The 21,130-nt window shown below is 51.8% G+C and overlaps 2 protein-coding genes across 3 annotated transcripts; one reads left to right on the top strand and one right to left on the bottom strand.

The window, feature by feature from the left end:
- The first annotated feature begins 1,476 nt into the window (after positions 1-1,476).
- On the top strand, positions 1,477-6,186 carry CCDC166 (coiled-coil domain containing 166). Its single transcript, XM_081919636.1, has 2 exons — positions 1,477-1,634; positions 4,536-6,186. The coding sequence occupies exon 2, from the start codon at positions 4,564-4,566 to the stop codon at positions 5,608-5,610; it is 1,047 nt and encodes a 348-aa protein (XP_081775762.1). The 5' UTR covers positions 1,477-1,634; positions 4,536-4,563; the 3' UTR covers positions 5,611-6,186.
- Positions 6,187-6,981: 795 nt separating this feature from the next.
- MAPK15 (mitogen-activated protein kinase 15) lies at positions 6,982-20,408 on the bottom strand. Of its 2 annotated transcripts, none has more exons than XM_081919607.1 (14): positions 20,249-20,408; positions 19,985-20,083; positions 19,388-19,417; positions 16,149-16,239; positions 14,880-15,010; positions 14,377-14,540; positions 13,032-13,171; positions 12,346-12,403; positions 12,057-12,194; positions 11,743-11,848; positions 10,904-11,168; positions 8,822-8,976; positions 8,178-8,321; positions 6,982-7,607 (listed from the first exon to the last, which is right to left on the bottom strand). In XM_081919607.1, exons 1-14 carry the CDS (start codon positions 20,318-20,320, stop codon positions 7,383-7,385), a joined length of 1,818 nt encoding a protein of 605 aa, XP_081775733.1. In that variant the 5' UTR covers positions 20,321-20,408; the 3' UTR covers positions 6,982-7,382. The 2 variants fall into 2 exon arrangements, with proteins under 2 accessions (XP_081775733.1, XP_081775732.1); XM_081919606.1 differs by having other exon boundaries at positions 8,178-8,324.
- Between the last annotated feature and the right edge of the window lie 722 nt (positions 20,409-21,130).

The following is a 21,130-nucleotide window of genomic DNA, read 5'->3' on the forward strand; positions in this document are numbered from 1 at the left end:
ATGGTGCTGGAGGAGACTCTTGAGAGTCCCATGGACTGCAAGAAGATCAAACCTCTCCATACTGAAGGAAATCAACCCTGAGTGCTCACTGGAAGGACAGATTGTAAAGCTGAGGCTCCAGTACTTTGGCCACCTCATGAGAAGAGAAGACTCCCTGGAGAAGACCCTGATGTTGGGAAAGATGGAGGGCACAAGGAGAAGGGGACGGCAGAGGACGAGATGGTTGGATAGTGTTTTCGAGGTTACCAGCATGAGTTTGACCAAACTGCGGGAGGCAGTGGAGGACAGAGGTGCCTGGCGTTCTCTGGTCCATGGGGTCACGAAGAGTCGGACACGACTAAACGACTAAACAACAACAACAACAACAACAACAAGATTTTCTAATAATCATATGTGAGTACCAACTCAGAGAGAAAATAAATTTTGCTTTTGCTTTTTAAGTCTAAATCATTTTAAGGGGAAAAAAATAATAATTCTGTCTCTCAGGTCACTGCCCAATGACTCCACTCCCCAGTGTCTTTCCCAGAAAACCCATTTGAACTGGCTGTGGAAGCTGAGCAAGTGACAAAAAGTGTTAACTCTCTTCTCAGATAGGCTATGAGCTCTGGCCACCTTATCTGAGGGACAAAGAATTCCTTGAGTATGCTCCCTAGTGGAGGAGGCCCCAGGGACAGGCATGCTGGAAGGTGCCATGCTGGCAAATGTCACGTCAGATCAGAGAACCAGGAGCCAAGGCTGTGCAAACAGAAACAAGAAATGGGGGGGGGGGCACTAACTTCCACCTAGAGGCAGAAATTGGGACCTCCAAGAAGGTCTAGGAAACAAGGGGATTTGTGGATGGCAGGGTAGGTGGGGCCAGAGACCAGCCAGGCTGCAACTCAGCTTAGTGAGGTGAGGGAGGAACATTAACTCTGTGAGACCTCAGCGAAGGTCTAGCCCTCCACAAAGCCTCAGTGGGCTCGGCCCTTTGGAAGGCCTTTCACAGCCCTTGGCTCCTGGTTCTCTGATCTGATGTGACATTTGCCAGCATGGCACCTTCCAGCTGTTTTGCTGGACTCCTGTGCTGTTAGTGTTGAGAAATTGACGATGAGTTTTGGTTCTGGAGTAATTTACTGGAGTTGAAGTTCAGCATACAATTCTCGTGAACTTTGGTAGAAATGGCTTAAGAAGCGGGGAGATCAGAAACCTTTCCCTTAAAAAAAATGCCAGTGATTTTTAAAGACACTGAGCCTGTTTTATTTTGAGGGAGGATTGTGTGGGGATGAGCTTCCAAAAAACATGGTAGACAGAAAGGCCCCTTTCTGAATTGGAGACACTAAAGAGTTCAGCATGTCCTGCATGGTAGCACTGCCTTTTCTTGGTGCCAAGGCCTCTGTTGCCCTCCACCACTTCTGACACATTTGTAACAGCAGCCTAGGCAAAGCCTAGAGTTGGGCCACAAGGCCAGCTGGCAGTGCTGGACAAGGTCAGTTATGCCAATGTTCCATCGCCATGGAAACAACCCACTTTCCAACGATGCCCGGTGGTTGTCAGCCAACTGCAGTTTCCTGTGCATTTTCTACATCCTCTCCTCTGGTCGTCACGGAGGTGCCAGGCAAGAGTTGGGGGATAAGAAAGGCAATCATAGCACCCAGGTTAGTGAGACATCCAGTGGTTTGCTGCGTTTGTGGGAGTCACTCTATTTCCACACAAGAACAACTGCAGTCCTAGGCAGTCCACAGGAATCCCTTTGAACTCCAGCCCAACCATCAATTGTGAGATTGAAGACCATTAGACCTAGTGCTGCCTTCTCCTGTGGGGAGAGTGACAGAGAGCAAGGTTTTGACCTCTTTATGAGAATGGCCCTTCAAGTACCTGAAGGTTGTTCTCCTGCCTCTCCTCCCCAAGTCTACAGCAGACTAAACAAAGCCAGTTTCCTCAACCTTTTCTAATAGGTTTTGCACATCTTTGACCAACTTTCTTCTCCTTTTCTGAATCTGCTTCAGTTTCTCTGTTACAACCTGTAACGGTTCTAGGGGTTGCTCGTGCGTAAGCCGGTGCCAACACCTGGCTGGGTTGCCTGAGTGAACCTTTTCTGTCCGGACAGCCACTCACCCGTGGCTGTCTCAATCGCTGGCAGAATCCGTCAGTGGGCGTTTCTTAAACTTCTTCCAGCAAAGCAGCTTTTTGACGCCTAGTCTCCTCCTACTCTCCTCCTACTCACCCTGCGTGGAAGCCTTTTGCGCAAGGAGGGCGTAGGCAGCGGAGGACCCTTACTCTCCCCGCTGGTCCCCGGCAAGGAGTCATGGGACCGCCTCGCCGATTCCCCATCTGCCCCCCTTCTCCACTGGTGCTACGCTGATTCTCTTCCCCAGAAGCTGGGCTGCCTCTCCCCCTCCCGGGACACACTCTGGAATCCCTCTGGAGCTTGCTCTCTCCCTCCAGCACTGATGGCAGTTCCCTGACATGACCCTACCTAAAGTGTGGTGGTGCTTACAACCAAGCCCGGTCCTACAAATTATGTCTGAATAGTTCAGAATAAAATGGAACTACTACTAACTGTGAAACAGAAACTGCTTCTGCTGCTAGAGCTGGAGCTCCACTTTGCCTCTTTCCCCCATTCCATTACATGGTTGATTAGGGACCGGGGGTGTGGGCGGCATTGTGGTCTAAACCACTGAACCTCTTGGGCTTGCCAATCAGAAGGTCAGTGGTTCAAATCCCCAATTCCAATAAAGGGGGGGGGGAATGCATTTTGCCAAACCCATTTTTTAAAAAGCTGTGCATGAATCCACAGTGTAAAAAAGGTAAAGGACCCCTGGACGGTTAAGTCCAGTTAAAGGCGACTCTGGGGTTGCAGCGCTCAACTTGCTTCAGGCCGAGGGAGCCAGCGGTTGTCTGCAGACAGCTTTCCGGGTCATGTGGCCAGCAGGACTACACCACTTCTGGTGCAACAGGACACCGTGACAGAAACCAGAGTGCACGGAAACGTCATTTACCTTCCCGCCACAGCGATACCTATTTATCTACTTGCACTGGCATGCTTTCAAATTGCTAGGTTGTCAGGAGCTGGGACAAAGCAACAGGAGCTCACCCCATCGCGGGGATTCGAACTGCCAACCTTCTGATCAGCAAGCCCAAGAGGCTCAGTGGTTTAGATTTCCATATAGTTAACTCATATGGTTCAGAAGAATATTCTCTGCTGAAAAATTTAGGGTTTTTTCTGAACAGTCATATTTGTAAAATCCAGCACTTTCTCCCAAAATTAAGTATAGAACACGGTATAAACATATGTTTCAGGGAGGCATGGTCCTTAACACATCTCCAGCATAAAGCAATCTTAGCAAATCATTTTTTATACAGATGTAAAGGAGTCCAATAGATTCTAAATATTATTTTCTGCTGTATAAGTCTTAAGTTAAGATCCATTGATACCATGGGTAGAGCAGCTAAAATACTTTCCCATTGTCTAGGTAATATTGAAATTTCTAATTCTTTATTTCATTCATTTCTTAAGATCTGGATATCAATCTTATTTATGGTTAGTAGGTCTCTATAAAAAGTAATTGCAGGCTTTTTTTGTTTCAAGTGAATTACTCAATTGCTCAGTATCACAGGTGTCTCAGAAATTGAGAAAGTTGTGGCCCAAACAGACTTGTTAGGAGATGTTGTACCTGAAAGTACTGCCACTGAGCCCCACCTTAAAACAGCATAAGTATAAAACTCATGTTCCTCATCTATCAGTTGGTCCAGAGGTAATATACCTGCTTCCATCCAGTTTTTCCATATTACCACCTTTTTATCAATTTTTAATATAGGGTTTCCCCACAACGTGAGTTTGGCATGCGAGTATGGATCAAATTGATTTGTATCATCAATCTCCTTTATTGGCATTTAAAAGTGCCAGATTAACCTGGCGGTGCAGTTCAGCTTTTGATACTGCTTTCACTGTGGAGCAAAGGAGCCAACTTCTAGGGGCCAAGGTCCCTTCAGCTCACTGTAAAATATTTTAGGGAGCCGAATCCCCCCAAAGTTGATGGACATTGCCATTCAGATGCAGGGTTGCTATTATGTTATGTATTTTGTGTTTTTATGTTGTAAACCACCCTGTGATGGTTGGTGGTGTATAATTTTAATTAATAATAAGAGAAAATAATAAAAGTCTAAAGGGATGTATGTTGGGGGGGGAATCTTAATTTCACACATAGGCTAATGGGGTCTGAACTGGCACTGGTGAACCAAGAACAAGACTGTGGGGGTCACAGCAGGTAGTTCCTTGTATTTGTCTTTACCTAGTGTGCATCCATGCTAGAGATCATTAGGAAAGGAATTGGAAGTAAAACTGCCAATTTCATATTGCCATTATACAAATCTATGGTGCAGCCATACTTTGACTACCGGTCACTCCCCTCGGAAATGATATTTTAGAGTTGGAAAAGGGAAAGCAATGTGATCAAGGGAATGGAACAATTCCCCTATGAGGCAAGAGTTTGGGGAGCTTTTTAGTTTAGTAAGAACAATTCATCTTTTACAGTAACAATAATCACATCTGGCAGTGTCTAGAACCCGACCCCTTAGCCCAATATGCCACCAAAGAAGAAAGACACCAAACCGAAGAAGAAAGCCAAGAAGAAAGCCAAGGATGCAGCCAAGGGGCAAACAAGCTCCTTGCCATACGTCAGTGAGAGGGAGATATACCTGCAGAAGGAATTTGAAACCTTGACAGAGCACATCAAAACATACACTCAGCGTGTGAGGAACTTTCAGTGGGAAAACGAGTTCCTGGACAAGGAAGCCCAAAAGATCCGAGAGATCAACAAAGTCTACATCTCCTACATAAACAGACGCACCCTCCGCAACCAGAACGCCATCATTTCTCTGAATGACCAGAATCTCTCAGACTTAATCCAGATCCGGAAGCAGAAGGCAAAGCTGACCACTGAGTACCAGGAAAAGGAGAGGGATGTGAGGTCCCAGCTGATAGAGATGGAGACAAAGCTCTCCCTCGTGAACAAGGAAATTGAAGCACTGCAGCCTTACCAGGAGCTGCAGTTCCAGCAGCTGACACGGATCCGGGACCTGGAGAAGGAGCTGCTGGTCATGAAAGTGCTGCACACGGAGCAAATGCACAAGCTCAAGAGTGAACATGTACAGCAGGTGACAGACTATGAGATGCAAGCTCAGCTGAAGATCCAGGCTCTGGTGAGGCTGGCTGAAAAGGAAGCAGTGCGCAGCCTCATCCGGCACACTAAGCAGGTGAAAGCTGACAACCGGCGCCTGCATCATGAGCTTGTGGACCTCATCAGAGAGGCCAAAGTGCTGAAATCCCTTGTGCTTCACCTGAAGGCGCAGCAGCAGCTGCTGCTGCGAGAGCACCAGTACAGGCAAGACCTTGCCCGCTTGCGCAGGTGGCTTAGGCATCGAGGGGCTCGGCTGCTCATCCCCAGTGGCACCAGCTTCAGATGTACCACACCGGTGAGGAGCAGAGTCATTGCCACGCAGGAAATCAGCTCCAGGTTTCTCACAGGCGGGGAACAGGTCCCAAGGTTGCAGCCAGGTGTCCAAGAGGCTCAAGAGAGCTTGCCATTACTTAGGATTCCCAGTGCCTCACTCCCTACAAAGTACCAGTGAGCTGGAGATTGCAGCTTCCTGTTTCTCCTACTTTCACTACCAAGAAGGTATATGGATAAAGTAACCCATGCCGCTTAAACATGTTCCAGGGTCAATCCTGTGCTGCAGGCAGTCCAGTCATACAAGGTGCATCACATGCCAACCAGGGTCCTCTTCCACAGAGCCAGCTAAGCCCCAGGCCCTTTGCAGCTGCTAAGCATCCCCCACATTGCCTCGAGATGACACTCTTGGTCCCAGCACCTGGCCCCAGGGCTGAGTTGTCCCACTGCTACCAGGCAAGCACCCCGGGGGATTGTGGCTGCTGCTGATTCCTCTCAGAGAGGCGAAGCCCAGGTCAACGGCCAAGTCAAGATGGCACCAGAAAGGGGCAGAGGCCGTGCCAGGCACACAGCCCTCCTGTCAGCAGGGGCTAGCAGCAACATCGCCGGTCTTTGTGCAGAGTTTTAAGTGTTTAGCTTGTTGGTTGTCTTAGTGTTATTTTTGTTCTTACTGTTTTGTTCTTGTTGTAAGTTTCCTTGGGAATTTTTGTGCTAAAGTGTGACACAGAAATATATAAAATAAATAGCACTTTCCCAGCCTCTGTCTCCTTGGTGACACATTGATGGACGTGTAGTCTGGTTAGGGAAAGGATCTCAGAAACAGCTTTGACTCAGTAGTGCCAGTGTGCAAGTGTGCCTACTCCCAAACACAGAGGCTTACTTCTGATAGCACACACCCAGGCCTCTCTCCTTAAATGCAGGTCCCAATGTGCACAGAAGGGTGTTGTAGGATTGCAGGCTAAAGGTGCCAGGTGCAAACCCTTCCAGGTCTCATTTTGACAGCCCCCCAGGTTTCCCAGTGCAGCAGCTCGTTTCCTAAAGAGCCTGGCCTCAGCCCCAAGCAGCAGAAGCGCCTGGTTAGTCAGGGGGCTGGGAGCAAGGCAGTGGCATCTGGCTCAGCCTGGGCCTAAGAAGACGGGGGGGGGGGGGGAGAGAGGTAACACCCAGATGCCAGTCTGACCCCATCCCATGAGTGTGCAAAACACTTTGGGCACACTCAGTTTAGTTGAATTACTTGTACCTTGCTTTTCTATTAAAATAATAACCAAACAGCTAACAATTAAAAAGAAAATTCAGTGTAATGGAGGAGCAATTGATTTCCTGTGGGAAGTTTGTGGTTCACTACTGGGGCATGTTTTTTTCCTGGACATTGTCCCTCTGCACACACTCAAGCAGTTCAGAATCCAGATGCACCAACACCCAGAAATGCTGCAGGCGGGGGTGTGGGGACAGCTCCAGCTGTTCAGCCTTAGAGCAGAAATCAAAATTATTGTATTTATTCCATTCACTCCCCTCTACAGCAGATAACCAAGAAAGAGTCCTTTCTCATGGATTATTTGAAGATGTTTTTAAAAGACTCCTTTTATTAAAAACCCTTACAAGGGTAAGTCCACAGGCTGTAGCCATGGGCACAGAGAGGAGAGTGCAGAAAGGCGTTGGCAGGTGGCCCAGGACCCCAAAGGCGCACAGGGAGGTGGGTCAGGGGTCTCAGCCAGCACTTTCTCTGTCTCTGGTGGCTCCCAGAGTGGTTTTACACCCAGGGCGTGAAATGGGGAAGAGAAGCAGGTCTTAGTCAGGGGAGCAGAGACTGTGCTGCAGCAAGAGCACCCTGCTCAACTGTCCTGAGTGGCAGGGTAGGCGGTTGCCCGTCTTCCCTCCCTCCACCTTTCAGGCCCTGGGCAGTTGCAGGATTGGCTCTGCAGTTTGGGAGCAGGCTGAGCTGGGCTGGGAAGGTCAAAGCTGCTGGGTGTTGTGGTCTATTGCCTGCTGGCAAGTGTCTGATACAGGCAGACTCTGAAGAGCAGACTTGCAGATGGTCCCATAGGACTGGGAGTAACTGCCCAGGCAGGCCTTTGGGTCCCCAGCCATTCCCACGTTTGCTGTAGCCCGGAACATCTTCTTACTGGGCTTAAGAAATGAGCGAGCTTCCCTGCTGTGGACCTCGGAGCTCCCTGGATTCTGCAAAAGAGACAGGAGAGCTGTGGGGGCACCGCAGATGGGAGCAGGAACACTTGGTGGGACGGGGAGCATCCCTCAACATACCATTTGGGACAAGAGGAAAGGTCTGAGCTGAACCCGGCGGCTCCCAAGACTCAGCCCCTTTGCTTGGACTGGAGAGCTGGAGCTGGCCAGACAGCTGCACCTTATAAGCAGCCCAGTGTCAGAGGAGTCAGCTGCAGCCACAGTCATGGCTGGAGTCCCAGACCTGTCAAACCAGTTGCTGCCTTCCTGCCAGACCAGAGAAACCTAGTCCATCGCAACCCAGTCTCCCCACGTAGAGGAGCATAGTCTGCCTTCTTCAGTTCCTTACCCCTGCCTGCTTTGCACAAAGATCTCCCAGCCTTAGAAGCCATCAGGAACCAACTTGCAGCCTTTCCACAGATCCACCTGTAGCCCGCCCTGACTGCCCACTCCACCTGCAGCCCACCTGGCTGGTTGAGCTCCTGGTCTAGTGGCTCCTTTCACACAAGGACCCCAAGCCAGGAACGAAGTGTTGGGAGGGCAGGAAAGAGGCTTCATTTCACTCACCAGGCCAGCAGCCGCCTTCCTGGGGGAGCCCTCCTTCCTCATCAGGTGGTGGTGAAGAGCCGCCTCCTGGGCTTGAGCACACAGTGAAAGGGGCCTGGGGAAGGAGGTTGCCTGGCCTCTCCCCACCTCCAGGCCTTTGGGCACCTGCTGAAGCAAAGCAAAGTGGAGTCTGAACCCTGCCTGACTCAAGAGTAGAGAAGGGGGAAGCAAAGCAGCTGCAGCAACTGGGAGGAGATTTCCCATAACAACGGCCATCACTGAGAAAGGATCAAGCTGCCCCTCGCCACCCATACACCCTCCTGCCACAAGGCAGAGATGCTTCATGACCCCCATGCTGCAGGTGGGGCCGTGTGCTGGGGCAGAAGGGGATGGAGCAGAAGGGCTTTGGAGAAGCGGCTTGGCAGTTAGGAGGCAGTGAGCCCAAGAGGCGGAGACCTCATTGCATCTCCCTTGCCTCCCTAGCGTGGTAGGGGTGGGGTGGGGGAGAGAGGGAGGCAGGCAGGTGGGCTCATTCTGCAGCAGCTGGAGCGTCAGTGTTGCTGGAGAGCTGCTTTGTGCGTGGCTCCTGCAGATGGCCAGCTGGCCGCCTGCTCTGAAGGGGCTGCGCACGGGAGGAAGAGGAAGACAACAACCAAGTTACTCACGCCATGGATAGTTTGAGGAGCTGCTGCAGGGGGTGGGCTGCTGGCTGGTACGGCAAGCGCCTGCTTCCCCACTTTCTGGCTGAGGGCAGCAGTCGGCTGCTGCAGGAGTGGTGCAGAGCGATTCCTGGCCATGTTGCTGGGAGCCAGACTATGTGCTGAAATGAGAGAGCCTGAATCACAACACTCAGGAAGGAAAAGGCCACAGAGAAGGCTCAGTGCCCCAGGCAGACTGGAATGACCGGGGGCTGGGGGAGGCTCCTCTCTTGGTTCTCCATTGGGCACCACCTTTGCTATTTTGGCAAAGGATGATGGCATCCAAGCAACTTATTCTGAGCAAGCCTGAGCAAAGGTCCTTCCTGGACTGGCAGAGGAAAGATGGGGTGTCTTGGTGGTCAGCAGGAACCCCAAGATCTTTGTAAGGCAGATCAGGCAACCCAGAAAGCCAAGCCAGTGGGAAAATCCCTATAGCATTATTTCACTTTTAAAATTTGCACTCTGCTAACATACACACCGTCACCGGGACGCAGGTGGCGCTGTGGGTTAAAGCCTCAGCGCCTAGGACTTGCCGATCGAAAGGTCGGCAGTTCGAATCCCTGCGGCGGGGTGCGCTCCCGCTGCTCGGTCCCAGCGCCTGCCAACCTAGCAGTTCGAAAGCACCTCCGGGTGCAAGTAGATAAATAGGGACCGCTTACCAGCGGGAAGGTAAACGGCGTTTCCGTGTGCGGCTCTGGCTCGCCAGAGCAGCGATGTCACGCTGGCCACGTGACCCGGAAGTGTCTCCGGACAGCGCTGGCCCCTGGCCTCTTAAGTGAGATGGGGGCAGAACCCCAGAGTCTGTCAAGACTGGCCCGTACGGGCAGGGGTACCTTTACCTTTACCTTTAACATACACACAATTGAATTATTACATTAAACAGAATAAAAGGACGAGATAAAGCCTGCCAATAAACTCATCACAGCCTGTCCTGCCAGAACGCCCACTCCGAGCTTCTCCTGGCACTAGAGATGCCAAGACAGGACAAGGGCAAGGCTTCCTGAGGTGCAGGTGTGATTTTTGCACACACACCCCCAGGCACCCTCTGCTCCTGGTCTCCTCCTTCCAGTGAGCCTTTCCTGCCCTAGAAGAAGTGTGCATGCACACGAAAGCTCATACCAAGAACTAACTTAGTTGGTCTTTAAGGTGCTACTGGAAGGAATTTTTTTGTTTTGACTATGGCAGACCAACACGGCTACCTATCTGTAACTGCCCTAGAAGGCAAGCCAATTCTGTCAGTTTGCATTTCTTAGTGCAGAAAGTATTGATCTCATATGTAAAGATCTTTGTATTCTGATTAATTCTAGAAGCTACTAGAAGCCTCTCTGTGTGTGAGAAGAAGAGGCAGAAGGGTTAATGATTGTTTGGGTTATACCTTCAGAGAAGCTGAGTACAGCTGCTTTGAATTAGTTCTCTTCCAATTAAGGTCATGCTGACTATAAATATAGGCCAGAAGGAGCCTGGTTTTACTCTTCCTTTCTCTTCTCTCTCTCTTCCTTCTGTGTGGTCTTTCTATACATAGGATGCTTAGTGCTAAGGTTTAGTCTTACTATGAGCTAAGTTTATAAATGCTGCAACTGGATTTTGCATGGGCTGAGCCAATCCTGATTGTATTGGATTTGATAACCATTATGCTGTATTTGCCTTCAGCACAAGGAAAGCTCTGCTGAATGAAGTACTACTGCCTCTGGTCTATTTTGGGAAACTCTGCAACGTGTTTAAGGTTTTCCTCCACAAGTATGACACACGTATGACAAATTCCTCCCTCAATAGCCTTTGACTAGTGGGAGTCCTGGGACACCGCTCAGCTGCCCTCCTCTATTTCCTGGCCTCACAGAAACCCAGGGGCTGGAGGCTTTTCAAGCAGAACCTCGTGGTGGAAGCTGGCTGGGGACGGCTGGAGCCCCACAGTCCTCCACCTCTCCACCCGCCTCTCTCAGCAATCTCACAAGAGGCTGGCCAGCCTCACAAGCCGGAGGAAGGTGCTCTGGGGCACTGTGTCCGTCCCATTCACCCCAGCCAAAGGCACAGTTGCAAGGGGACACCTACCGTGGCTGGTCATGTGGCTGGCGGGACTGCACAGGGGGGGTGTGATCCCTGGCCTGAGGCGGCCAAGGCTCCTGGTCTCCTTTGCCCTCTGCTGGGAAGCTTCACAAGGTGCCAACAACTGGGGGGAGCCCCTTGACGGGAGGGGCGGTGACACCCCTTGTGCCTCACAGCGCGTTTTGGGAGGGGGACTGGGCTGGAGGTTCTCATTTTGGGGCTGCTGATGCTTCTGAGGGTGGCGGTTCCTGGCCTTCCTTTCCAAGATCATCTGCAAAGAAGAAGATCTGATCAGGTTTCAAATCACCAGTATGGCAAGAGCAGTTAAGAATTTTCTTTTGCTGGATGGCAGGTACAGAAATGCATTGGCAGTGGAAATACTTAAGGAGAGGACTGGCAACCATTCCACTGAGAAGAGGGGACAGCCTAGATGACCTGGAATTCTCCCAACTCATGTGATGCTGGGAATATTGAGCAGAAGAAACCTGTGGCAGGAAAAGACCAGTTCAAGCAGGTTTAAGCAAGAGGAAGAAAAGGTCTGGGATGGCCTGTCAGGATAGGCAGCTAGATGGGCCAAAGTGCCCTAGGCCCATTTCCACCCCCTGACCTGCTGCGGCTAAGCACCGAGGCGGACCTGCAGGAGGCCTTCTCAGTGGCTGCCCCTCAACCTTTGGAACTCCTTTCTGCTGGAGACTCAGCAGAGGCTGCACATGCCAGGAAAGCCGTGCACAATGTTGGCATGCACAGTAGTTACCCACCCAAGTCCCTTTGGAGGATGCCGTGGTGAACACAGGTCAAGGGCGCCAGCAGCCCATTCCGTCTTAGGGGTGCACGAGGAGTCTTACCTCATAGAGCTTATTGCGATACTCAGCCACAGAGAGCTGCACGTCATCATCCAGGGGGAGGACCACACTGTAGCCAAGAGCAGGCTCTTTGCTGGGGCAGTGGAACCTGCCAAGAGCACATGGAGTGAGGCAAGATCCTTCGGCTGGCACCAAGGAGAGACGCTGGCCCTTGGCCAAGCACCAGGACCTGACCAGCTGGCCCATGGGCTGCAACTTGCCCAAGCATGTCTGTCTGACCCTTCAGAAGACGGGCAACTCCCCACCCAGCACAGGCCAAGATGCCTCCACTGCAACCCAGTCCTCAAGACACTCACCGTCGCATGTAGGGATGCTCCAATGCCTGTTCCGCCGTCAGTCGCTTCTCAGGGTTGAATACCAGGAGCCGTTTCAGAAGGTCCAAGGCTTGGGTGGGGGTGGAGGTGGGCAGAAGCTCCTCAAAAGCCACCTGTGGCCTGCAGTTGGAGAAAAGGCGCACAGCAGCTCCCCACCTGCAAGCAACAGACAGACCACCCCACCCAGCCCTGGAGGTATGTTCTCAGCAGGACCGTGAGCAACTGGCTGCTCAAGCCCCCCCAGAATGGGAGGGAAGGACAAGACACTCACTGGCAGCTCAGTCGGCCAATAATGGAGGCTCTGTAGTCGGAGTGGAAGGCAGCCACATCTGCAACAGCAAGGCAGTCAGTCAACCTCACCAGGACAGGAGGCAGGCGCTTCTGCCAGGGAAGTGCCGCTCACCCGTCCTCTGCTTGCTCTCTCCCTCCTTCCCAGCGGAACACCACACACAGTGCAGCAGCAGGAGCGCAGGGCTGCAGAGGTGGGCCCTGGGAGTCAGCCAGCCTCTCAGGAATGGGCCAATGACACAGATGTTGTAAAATTAGCCTCACTAATTCATAGATGTTCCTGCATATGATCTTAGTGACTGAGCTGGGTTCTAAGGGTTCAGGCGATGCCTGAGGTACTCTGGACCCAAGTACTTCAGGGACCTTGAATCTCTCTGGGTAGCAGATGGGCAGCCAGTGCAGCTCTTTTAACAAGGGTGTCACATGCTCTCAACCAGATCTCCCCATCAGCAGTCTAGCCGTCACATTCTGCACCAGCAGCCCTAAGGGCAGTCCCACATGGAGCTGAGTTCTTTTGGTGCTGGCTTAAAAGTATACTTCTGTAGCTGCAGCCGGAAAGGGGGCTGGGCACCTTTTCACTCCTTTGCCACACTCTCTGCAGCACCCACAGAACTTCCAAAGGTCCCCCTTTCCTTGAGCTGGCTCTCCTCCTCCGCGAAACCTTCTCACCTTCTGGAGAGGGAGCAGGAACAACACGCAGAATCTGCTCTAGTTGGTTGACTGTGGATGTGCCAGGGAAGAGAGGCTTCCCCAGGAGCATCTCGCCCAAGATGCAGCCCAGGCTCCACATGTCCACACCCTTCGTGTAGCTGCAAGCAAGGAAGAAGACATCCATGTTGGGCCTCAGGAGTCAGACATCCAAGGGCTCCTGGCATCCCTCAACACAGATATCCAGACCTGATGCCCTGAAGATGTGCTTGATCCTGCTTTCTTCCTTTCCCTTTCTTCCTTCCACATCACTCCTATTCCCTGGTGTTTGTGTACTGGCAAAAAGTTGCTTACTTCAGGCCCACACCAAACAGGGGATACTTTGGGGCTGGATCTGGACCTGCCAGTGCCCCTTGGGCCTGGCACCCCAATGCCACTAGTGCCCCCAGAGGAAGAAATGTATTTCCTTGTTTTTCTAGACCACCTTTCATCAGGGCAAAGCACAAAAGATCATGAAGCGGCATATAAAATCAAAAGCAGTAAAACTGTTCAAGAATTAAAACAGTTCAGCTGCACTTTAATTGTAACGTTCCTTCCACAGTCCTCACCACAAAGCTGGTGTGAAGAAGAGCATTTTCATTCACCTTCTGACAGATGGGAGGTGGGGGGGGTAACCATCTCCATGAGGGAGGGAGTTCCTCTGGTCAGGGCACTGCAGAGAAGGCCCGGTCCACCACCACTGGGCACCAAGCCACGCCCGTTGATGGGACATCTGAATGGCCTCCCCCACCAACTGCAAGGCCTGACTGGGCAAATGTGAGAACAGACTGACTTCTAGGGACTTGGGTCCTCTTGGTTTGGGACTAACACACTCATGTGGAGCCAACAGCAAGTAGGCAGCCAGCTCAGCTCCCCAAGGGGAGGTGCCATGGCTCTGGATTGGCATGCCACCTGCAAAGCCAGCAACAGCACATTGCACCCAGCATGACAAGAGTCCGGCTGAGGGGACACCAGAGCGTGGCAAAGGCAGCTCAACCCAGGAGGAGCAACGGTGGCAAATCCAGACCAAGGAGGACTTCCAAGCCACCACGCTGCTACTTCAGGAGTGGGCAGCTCCATTGAGAACAGGCTGGCTCCCCAACTCCCTGACACAGGACCCCCCCCCACTCCCATTGCCTTGCCAAGATTCAGCTTCTGTTGGCTCTCAGCCAGCCTGTCTGCCTATCGCTGCCTCCAGGCACCAGCCCAGTCCCTGCACAGCCTCACCTGTCTCAAAGGCGAGAAAGTGAGGATGGGAGGCTGTGAACAGCAGCCACAGACTCAAGCTCCTCAGCCTCTCCGAGGCTTCTGGAGGCACCCTCCTTACCTGTGAGAGGAAAGCAGAATCTCAGGGGCCCGGTACCAGCGGGTAGCAACATACTCCGTCAGGGCTGGGCTGTCGTGATCCTGGTGGATCTGACACAGGGAACGGGCCAGTCCAAAGTCACACAACTTGACAAAGCAGTCTGCATCCAGCAGGATGTTTGAAGGCTGCATGTGGAAAAGGTATCAGGGGCGTGAAAGAACACAAGAATCAGCCATCCTGTCTGTGTGATGGTTAGAGTCCTAGGTTACAAGCAGGGACACCCAGGTTCAATCCCTGCTTGCCCAGGGAGTGCACTGGGTGATCCAGAGCCAGTTACTCTCTCTCAAACCAACCTACGTCATAGGCAAAGAAAGAACCAAGTATGAATCCTGAGCTGTTTGGAAGGAGGTGTAATAATGTAATAAAAGAGAAAATGGGACGAGGGAGACCCACCCACTACAGCATTTCACCCCCCCCTTTAATTCAACGTATGGCTGGAGCCCAAGTCCTGCCCACACATGTACCTTCTGGTCCCTATGAATGACGTTTCCTGAGTGGATGAATTTGGTGGCTTTTAACAGCTGATACAGGATGTAACACTTATGAATATCTTTCAGTAAATTTCCCTTCTTGATCACCGCATGCAAGTCGGTCTCTGAAACGGGGAACAGCAGAGAAGCAGTGGGTGCCTGGCACTGCCTTGACCATTCAGCCCAAGACCACAAACCCTGGCCCTTCTGCTAGACCGCCTCCAAACCCAGGCCTGCAAGGATTACCCCAAAAGTTTCAGCTAAGAGGGTCACAAATATCTCAGAGCTTAACCCAGGACTCTGAATGACAACCTGTGAGCAGATTTAACAGCAAAATGGAGTTGGGTGTCATCAGTGTAGTGATGACCCTGTGCCCCCAACTTCCAGATGATTGCTCCCAATGCCTTCATGAAGATGTTAAATAGCATTGGGGATAAAAAAGTGCCCTGTGGCACTGCACAGCTAAGGTGTTGGGAGGTAGACACACAGTGCCCCAAGGAGACTCTCCTAGACTAGCCATGCAAGTAGGAGTGGAACCACTGTAAAGCAGTGCCCCCAGCTCTCAATCCAGGGAGGAATGCCAGGAGGTATTGCAGTCAATTGCATCAAAGGCCACTGAGAGAGCCAACAGTGGCAACAGGGCCACACTCCCCCTGCTTCCCCCTTGAGAGAAGTCCTCCATTAGGACCCCCTGTAAACCATCCACGGGTCTCCCCTCACCCCAGGTATAACTTACGGATAGCCAGTAACAGGATGTCCATGCCCCCTAACCATGTTTACTCCAACACCCCCACCATGCCGCTACTATACTCGCACCAGACGTAGCTGTTTCCTAGCTATTCATGTGTGTAGCAAAGAGCCACTGACTGAAGTGCTCACCAGGGCGACAGCTCCCCTCAGCCCCCACTCACAATGCGAGACTGAGTTGCGCACACAGACACTTAGCACAGACTCTGCAGTGCCTGCCTCCCACTCCTCCATGTCACGATCACACAAGGGGGAGCCCTCCCCTCGCTATTCCCAAATGAGCCACCCAAAGGGGACCTTCCTTTTGGCATCTCCCCCTTTGGCCTTGGTGGGCTGTTTGTTTACAAGCTTGTGGGTCAGCTGCTTTCAGCCTTCTCCACTTCCCTCCCTTGGTAGCATTTACCCTGCACTCAAAATGTTGTGCTCAACATGCACTTTTACTCTGGCTTCCTGCTCCTCATTGTCAAGGTCCTCTCCACAAGAAGGAAACCTAAGTTACCGTCAGGAAAAACTCACCCATAGACTCAAAAACCAGGTAGATGTCCTTGTCATTCTGAGCTCGGATGACATTCAAGAGTCTGATGATGTTTGGATGCTCTCCAAATTCCTGCAGGAAGAAAGACCTGCCCATCAATGGTGGCTGCTCTTGAGGACTCTTCACAGAGCTTGCTGGCAGAGCCCAACATACTCTAAACAGAAAACCACCACTGGGACTGTGGGTTGAGTCGCTGTTTGCATGCAGGAAGACTCATCTGGCGGCTGCAGAGAAAGAGCCTGGCACTGACTCACAGGTGTTCCCATGAGAAGGTACCCTCCTCAAGTCTTGGTTACCCATCTGCAGCAAGATGGTTTTCTAACTCCAACTTTGGTGTAATAAATATTCTGCCAAAGCGAATATGCTTGACAATTGTAATGTGGTCTTCCCCAACCTGGTGCCCTCCAGATGTTGTTGAACTCCAGCTCCCATCAACCACAGCAGCCAGCCTGGGCAATGATCAGGGATGATGAAAGGAGTTTGAGTCCAACAACATCTGGAGGGCACCAGGTTGGGAAAAGCTACAACAGAATGTGTTTCAGACACCTTACTGAGAATACTGTGTCCAATTCTGGGCACCTCAATTTAAGAAGGATGTTGAAAAGTTGGAACGTGTGCAGAGGAGGGCAGCCAAGATGCTCAAGGATCTAGAAGCCAAGTCTTATGAGGAACAGTTGAAGGAGTTGGGTATGTTTAACCTGGAAATAGGACACTGAGAAGGGATGTGATAGCCATCTTCAAATATCTTAAGGGCTGTCACATGGAAGAGGGAGCTCTGGAGGGGAGGACTCAAACCAATGGCTTCAAGTTACAAGAAAGGAGATTCCGACTAAACATTTGGAAATACTTTCTGACAGTAAGCTTCTCAGCAGTGGAACAGACTCCCATAAGAGGTTGTGGACTCTGCTTCCTTGGAAGTTTCTAAACAGAGGTTGGATGACCATCTGTCATGGATGCTGTAGGTGAGGTTTCTGCATTGCAGGGGGTTGGACTAGATGACCCTTGGGTCCCTTCCAACTCTAAGATTCTATGATTGTATATTGCTTTAATTACCACTCAAGTCAATCATGTACTTGTTTAATGTGAAAGTTAGTTCAAAAGCATAAAAAGCTTGGTAATACAGATACCAAATTATCAGTAGGGGCAGCAAATCTGTGTATGCTTGTCACTGCCCCAAGCAGCTTTTTCAGCAGCTACTGCAAAGGCGTCAGTACACAGACAGAATGCAGCCATGTGGCTTCCTAGCACCAAATTCTCTCTCTCCCAATTGCCAGTTATTTGGCACAACTGAAGGGAAGTGTGCCCTGGCGTTATTCTTTGCTGTGTGGATATGTAAGAGAGAAAGAGGAGAAGAAAAATCAAAAGGAAAGTGGGGAAGGGGAACATGACATATATAGATGTCACCGCCCACTTCCCCAAAAGGGAAGGTTAAGAGCCTGAGCTAAGAGACCGAGTAGCTGCTTTGCATTTTCAAGAGTTCAATCTCCAGCATCTCCAGTTAAAAGGGTATTAGAGGGCTAGGCTGGAAAAGATGTCTGCCTTGGACCTTAGCTCATCACTACCGGCCAGAACAGGAACTACTGGGTTCAGCGGTTCTCAACCTGTGGGTCCCCAGACGTTGTTGGACTACAACTCCCATCATCCCTGAGTTCTTGCCTTGCTAGCTAGGGTGATGGGAGTTGTAGTTCAACAACATCTGGGGACCCACAGGTGGAGAAAGGGTGGTTCAGATGAACAAATGGCCTGACTCAGCAGAAAGCAGCTTCATATTTTCACCAGTAAAAAAGTAGCCACTGAAGTTGAAGCATCAGAATCCCACTTGTTCCCTCCCACCTGGGGCATGAAGCCAAACTAATATGTAAGAAGGAGTCCATGGAGCACCCCACAATTGCTTAATCTTGACTCCCTAAGGTTCAGGTCGGGGTCACAAGCAAGAAACGTGAGCCAGGAGATAGAAGCAAAACAGCCAGTAGGCCTGATCTTTATTGTTGCAACAAGACTTCCCACTAATACAAAGATGGAGCAGCCGGAAGCCTCAATCAATGGGTTACATCAGTATTTCAATGTTTTCCAAAGTTTCCCATAATAAATCTTAGGATGCATCATCAAGTCATCACAGATATGTCACATAAAAGGTGTAGCCTTGGGTAGAACCTGAGATCGAGGCATTCCCCTCACTCAAATACAGCCTTTCACACTCACTCCATCACAGTACAAACGAAACTATTTACAGTTCCCTGGTCCCTGGGTCGAGTCAAATACACCCCTTGTCTTCATCCCACTATGGGGTGGGTAGGTACTGTGATTGAGGCGGCTATCTGTCTGACGCTCTTGGGGCAGGGTATCACCAGTCATCTCATTTGGAAGGTCCTGCAGACATGACTGTACATATCAGGGATTATGGTGGGCTCACTCACTCCTCCCCTTATACCTCACTTCCCTGGGTCCTAAATGCTGTTCGAACTGAGAAGATTGTTACAACAAGTGATTTCTTATGAATTTCTAAAGTTTTCCCATTGAGCCAGTACGTAGAAGAAGAAGAAGAAGAGGAGTTTGGATTTGATATCCCGCCTTTCACTCCCCTTCAGGAGTCTCAAAGCGGCTAACGTTCTCCTTTCCCTTCCTCCCCACAACAAACACTCTGTGAGGTGAGTGGGGCTGAAAGACTTCAAGAAGTGTGACTAGCTCAAGGTCACCCAGCAGCTGCATGTGGAGGAGCAGAGACGCGAACCCGGTTCCCCAGATTACGAGACTACCACTCTTAACCACTACGCCACACTGCGCCACATTTATCAGCGAAATGCTGCATTTGGTATTGACACTTTCTCTGTTTTCCTTTGTTGGATACCTGAGGCTCAGCCGGGAGTCGCGGGCTCCTTCTGCAAACTGAGCTGAGCTCCCCTTGCAGATGCAATGCCTTTGCAGATATGTTGCTGTTATTTTCTCTTGACACTAGAGAATTTGGTTTCACAGGTGAAAGGCAGGGAAATATCTCTGTGGTACCTGTGTGAGTGAAAATTTGTGTAGCGGAGACTCTTTGTCTCTGGTGTGGAGAGGCAAGGCTCATGGGGGGTGTCTCTCATCCCCCTTCCAATTTCCCTGTAACAAATACATGTGTAGCCACAGAAATCCAGTGTTGCCCCCAGTGACACGCAGACAAAAGGGCATTCTGGAAGAAGCAGAAGCGCGGGCCAAAAGCCAAGAGACAGTCATTGCTTACCTGAAGGAACATGATCTCCCGGAAGGTTCTCTGAAAAGAAACAGATACCATTGGCTGAGGTCGGAGTAGCTTCTCAGGTCCCAGTAAAGTCATACAATAAGGACGTCAACGTTCCACAATGCCCCACATCTTCTATGCCCTGCAGCCATATTGGCCAAGCTGGGGATTATTATTATCACTTAGTAATAATAACCACGATTCTATATACAATAGTAACTGCAAGAATAATAATATAGCCATTTATTATTTGAGCCTTGGGGTTGTTAAAAAGAGCTCTAAAACGCTGCAGCAGCAGCAGCTGTTCTTCTCATCCCTCCTCGACTCCCTCTGGTCACTTTCGCTCAGAGGGCGGTTTGTTTCCCAGGCAAAAATACACGACTCTCCCAGCCCGAATCCAGGTCCTGCCTGGAGCGACACCTGCATCTGGCCGCCTCAGGCGCCCGTGCCCTTGAGCGCCTTCCGATCTCTATGGCGATAGGTTTCTCCCTCTCCCTTTCTCTCTCACAGCATCCGGAAGGGACCCGGGGGGGTCATCTAGTCGAGCCCCTGCTGCGCCGCCATCAACTGCGGGCGTCTCCGGGGGGGGGGGGGCTTCACCTGAGCGTCAGTCCGGTTCCGGAAGGCGTCGAAGATTTTCTTGACGGCCACGACGGCGCCCGTCTTGCGATCGACGGCCTTCCAGACGATCCCGTAGGCCTGCGGGGGGGGAGCGGGGGGCGTCAGTGGCCAAAGGGGCAGCGCCCCCTCAGGTTAATCAATAGGAAGACGGGGGCCTCTGAACTCCTGGCTCCGCCCCCCGCGCTGAGGGGGGGTTAGGGGGGCTTGTCCTCCAGGCGGCGACCCCCCCCCCGCCCCACGCACCCCCTTGCCGAGGCGCCGCTTGATCTCGTAGCGCCGCGCCACCTGCTCCTCCACTTCGGCGGCTGCGCTCATTTTCGCCCGGCGGCCCGTTGGCTGCGGCTGCCATGGAAACGCCGAGGCGGGAGAGCGCGTGCGCGGGACGCAGCGTCCTTCCCCGCCCCCTCGCCCTCTGACCCCTGGCGGGCGCCAATCGCCGAGAGAGCCTCTCAAGGGCGCTTCGCGCGTGCGCTGTAGACGCGGCGAGACGCCCGCTCTCGCCCCGCCCCCTGACGCTGCTCATCAGCCGCGCTGGCATCCTCTTGTCCCGGTCTCTGCCCTGCTCTAGCCTCGACTTGCCGGCTGAGCGTCTGCTCTTGTGCTTGTGAACACCACTCCCCCCCCCAGCATTCTGCGGAGACCTGTACATAATAGGGGTAAAGGTAAGGGACGCGGGTGGCGCTGTGGGCTAAACCACAGAGCCTAGGGCTTGCCGAGCAGGTCGGCGGTTCAAATCCCCACGACGGGGTGAGCTCCCACTGCTTGGTCCCTGCTCCTGCCAACCTAGCAGTTCAAAAGCGCATCAAAGTGCAAGTAGATAAATAGGTACCGCTCTGGCAGGAAGGTAAACGGCGTTTCCGTGCGCTGCTCTGGTTCGCCAGAAGCGGCTTAGTCCTGCTGGCCACATGACCCGGAAGCTGTATGCCGGCTCCCTCGGCCAATAAAGCGAGATGAGCGCCGCAACCCCAGAGTCGGCCACGACTGGACCTAATGGTCAGGGGTCCCTTTACCCTTTACCTTTTAAAGGACCCCTGGGCGGTTAAGTCCATTTGAATTCGACTGTGGGGTGCAGAGCTCATCTCCACTGTCAGGCTGATGGAACTGGCATTTGTCTGCAGAGCCTTC

Source organism: Podarcis melisellensis, assembly GCF_964234715.1.
Source record: "Podarcis melisellensis genome assembly, chromosome: 7".
Taxonomy (NCBI): Eukaryota; Metazoa; Chordata; class Lepidosauria; order Squamata; family Lacertidae; genus Podarcis; species Podarcis melisellensis.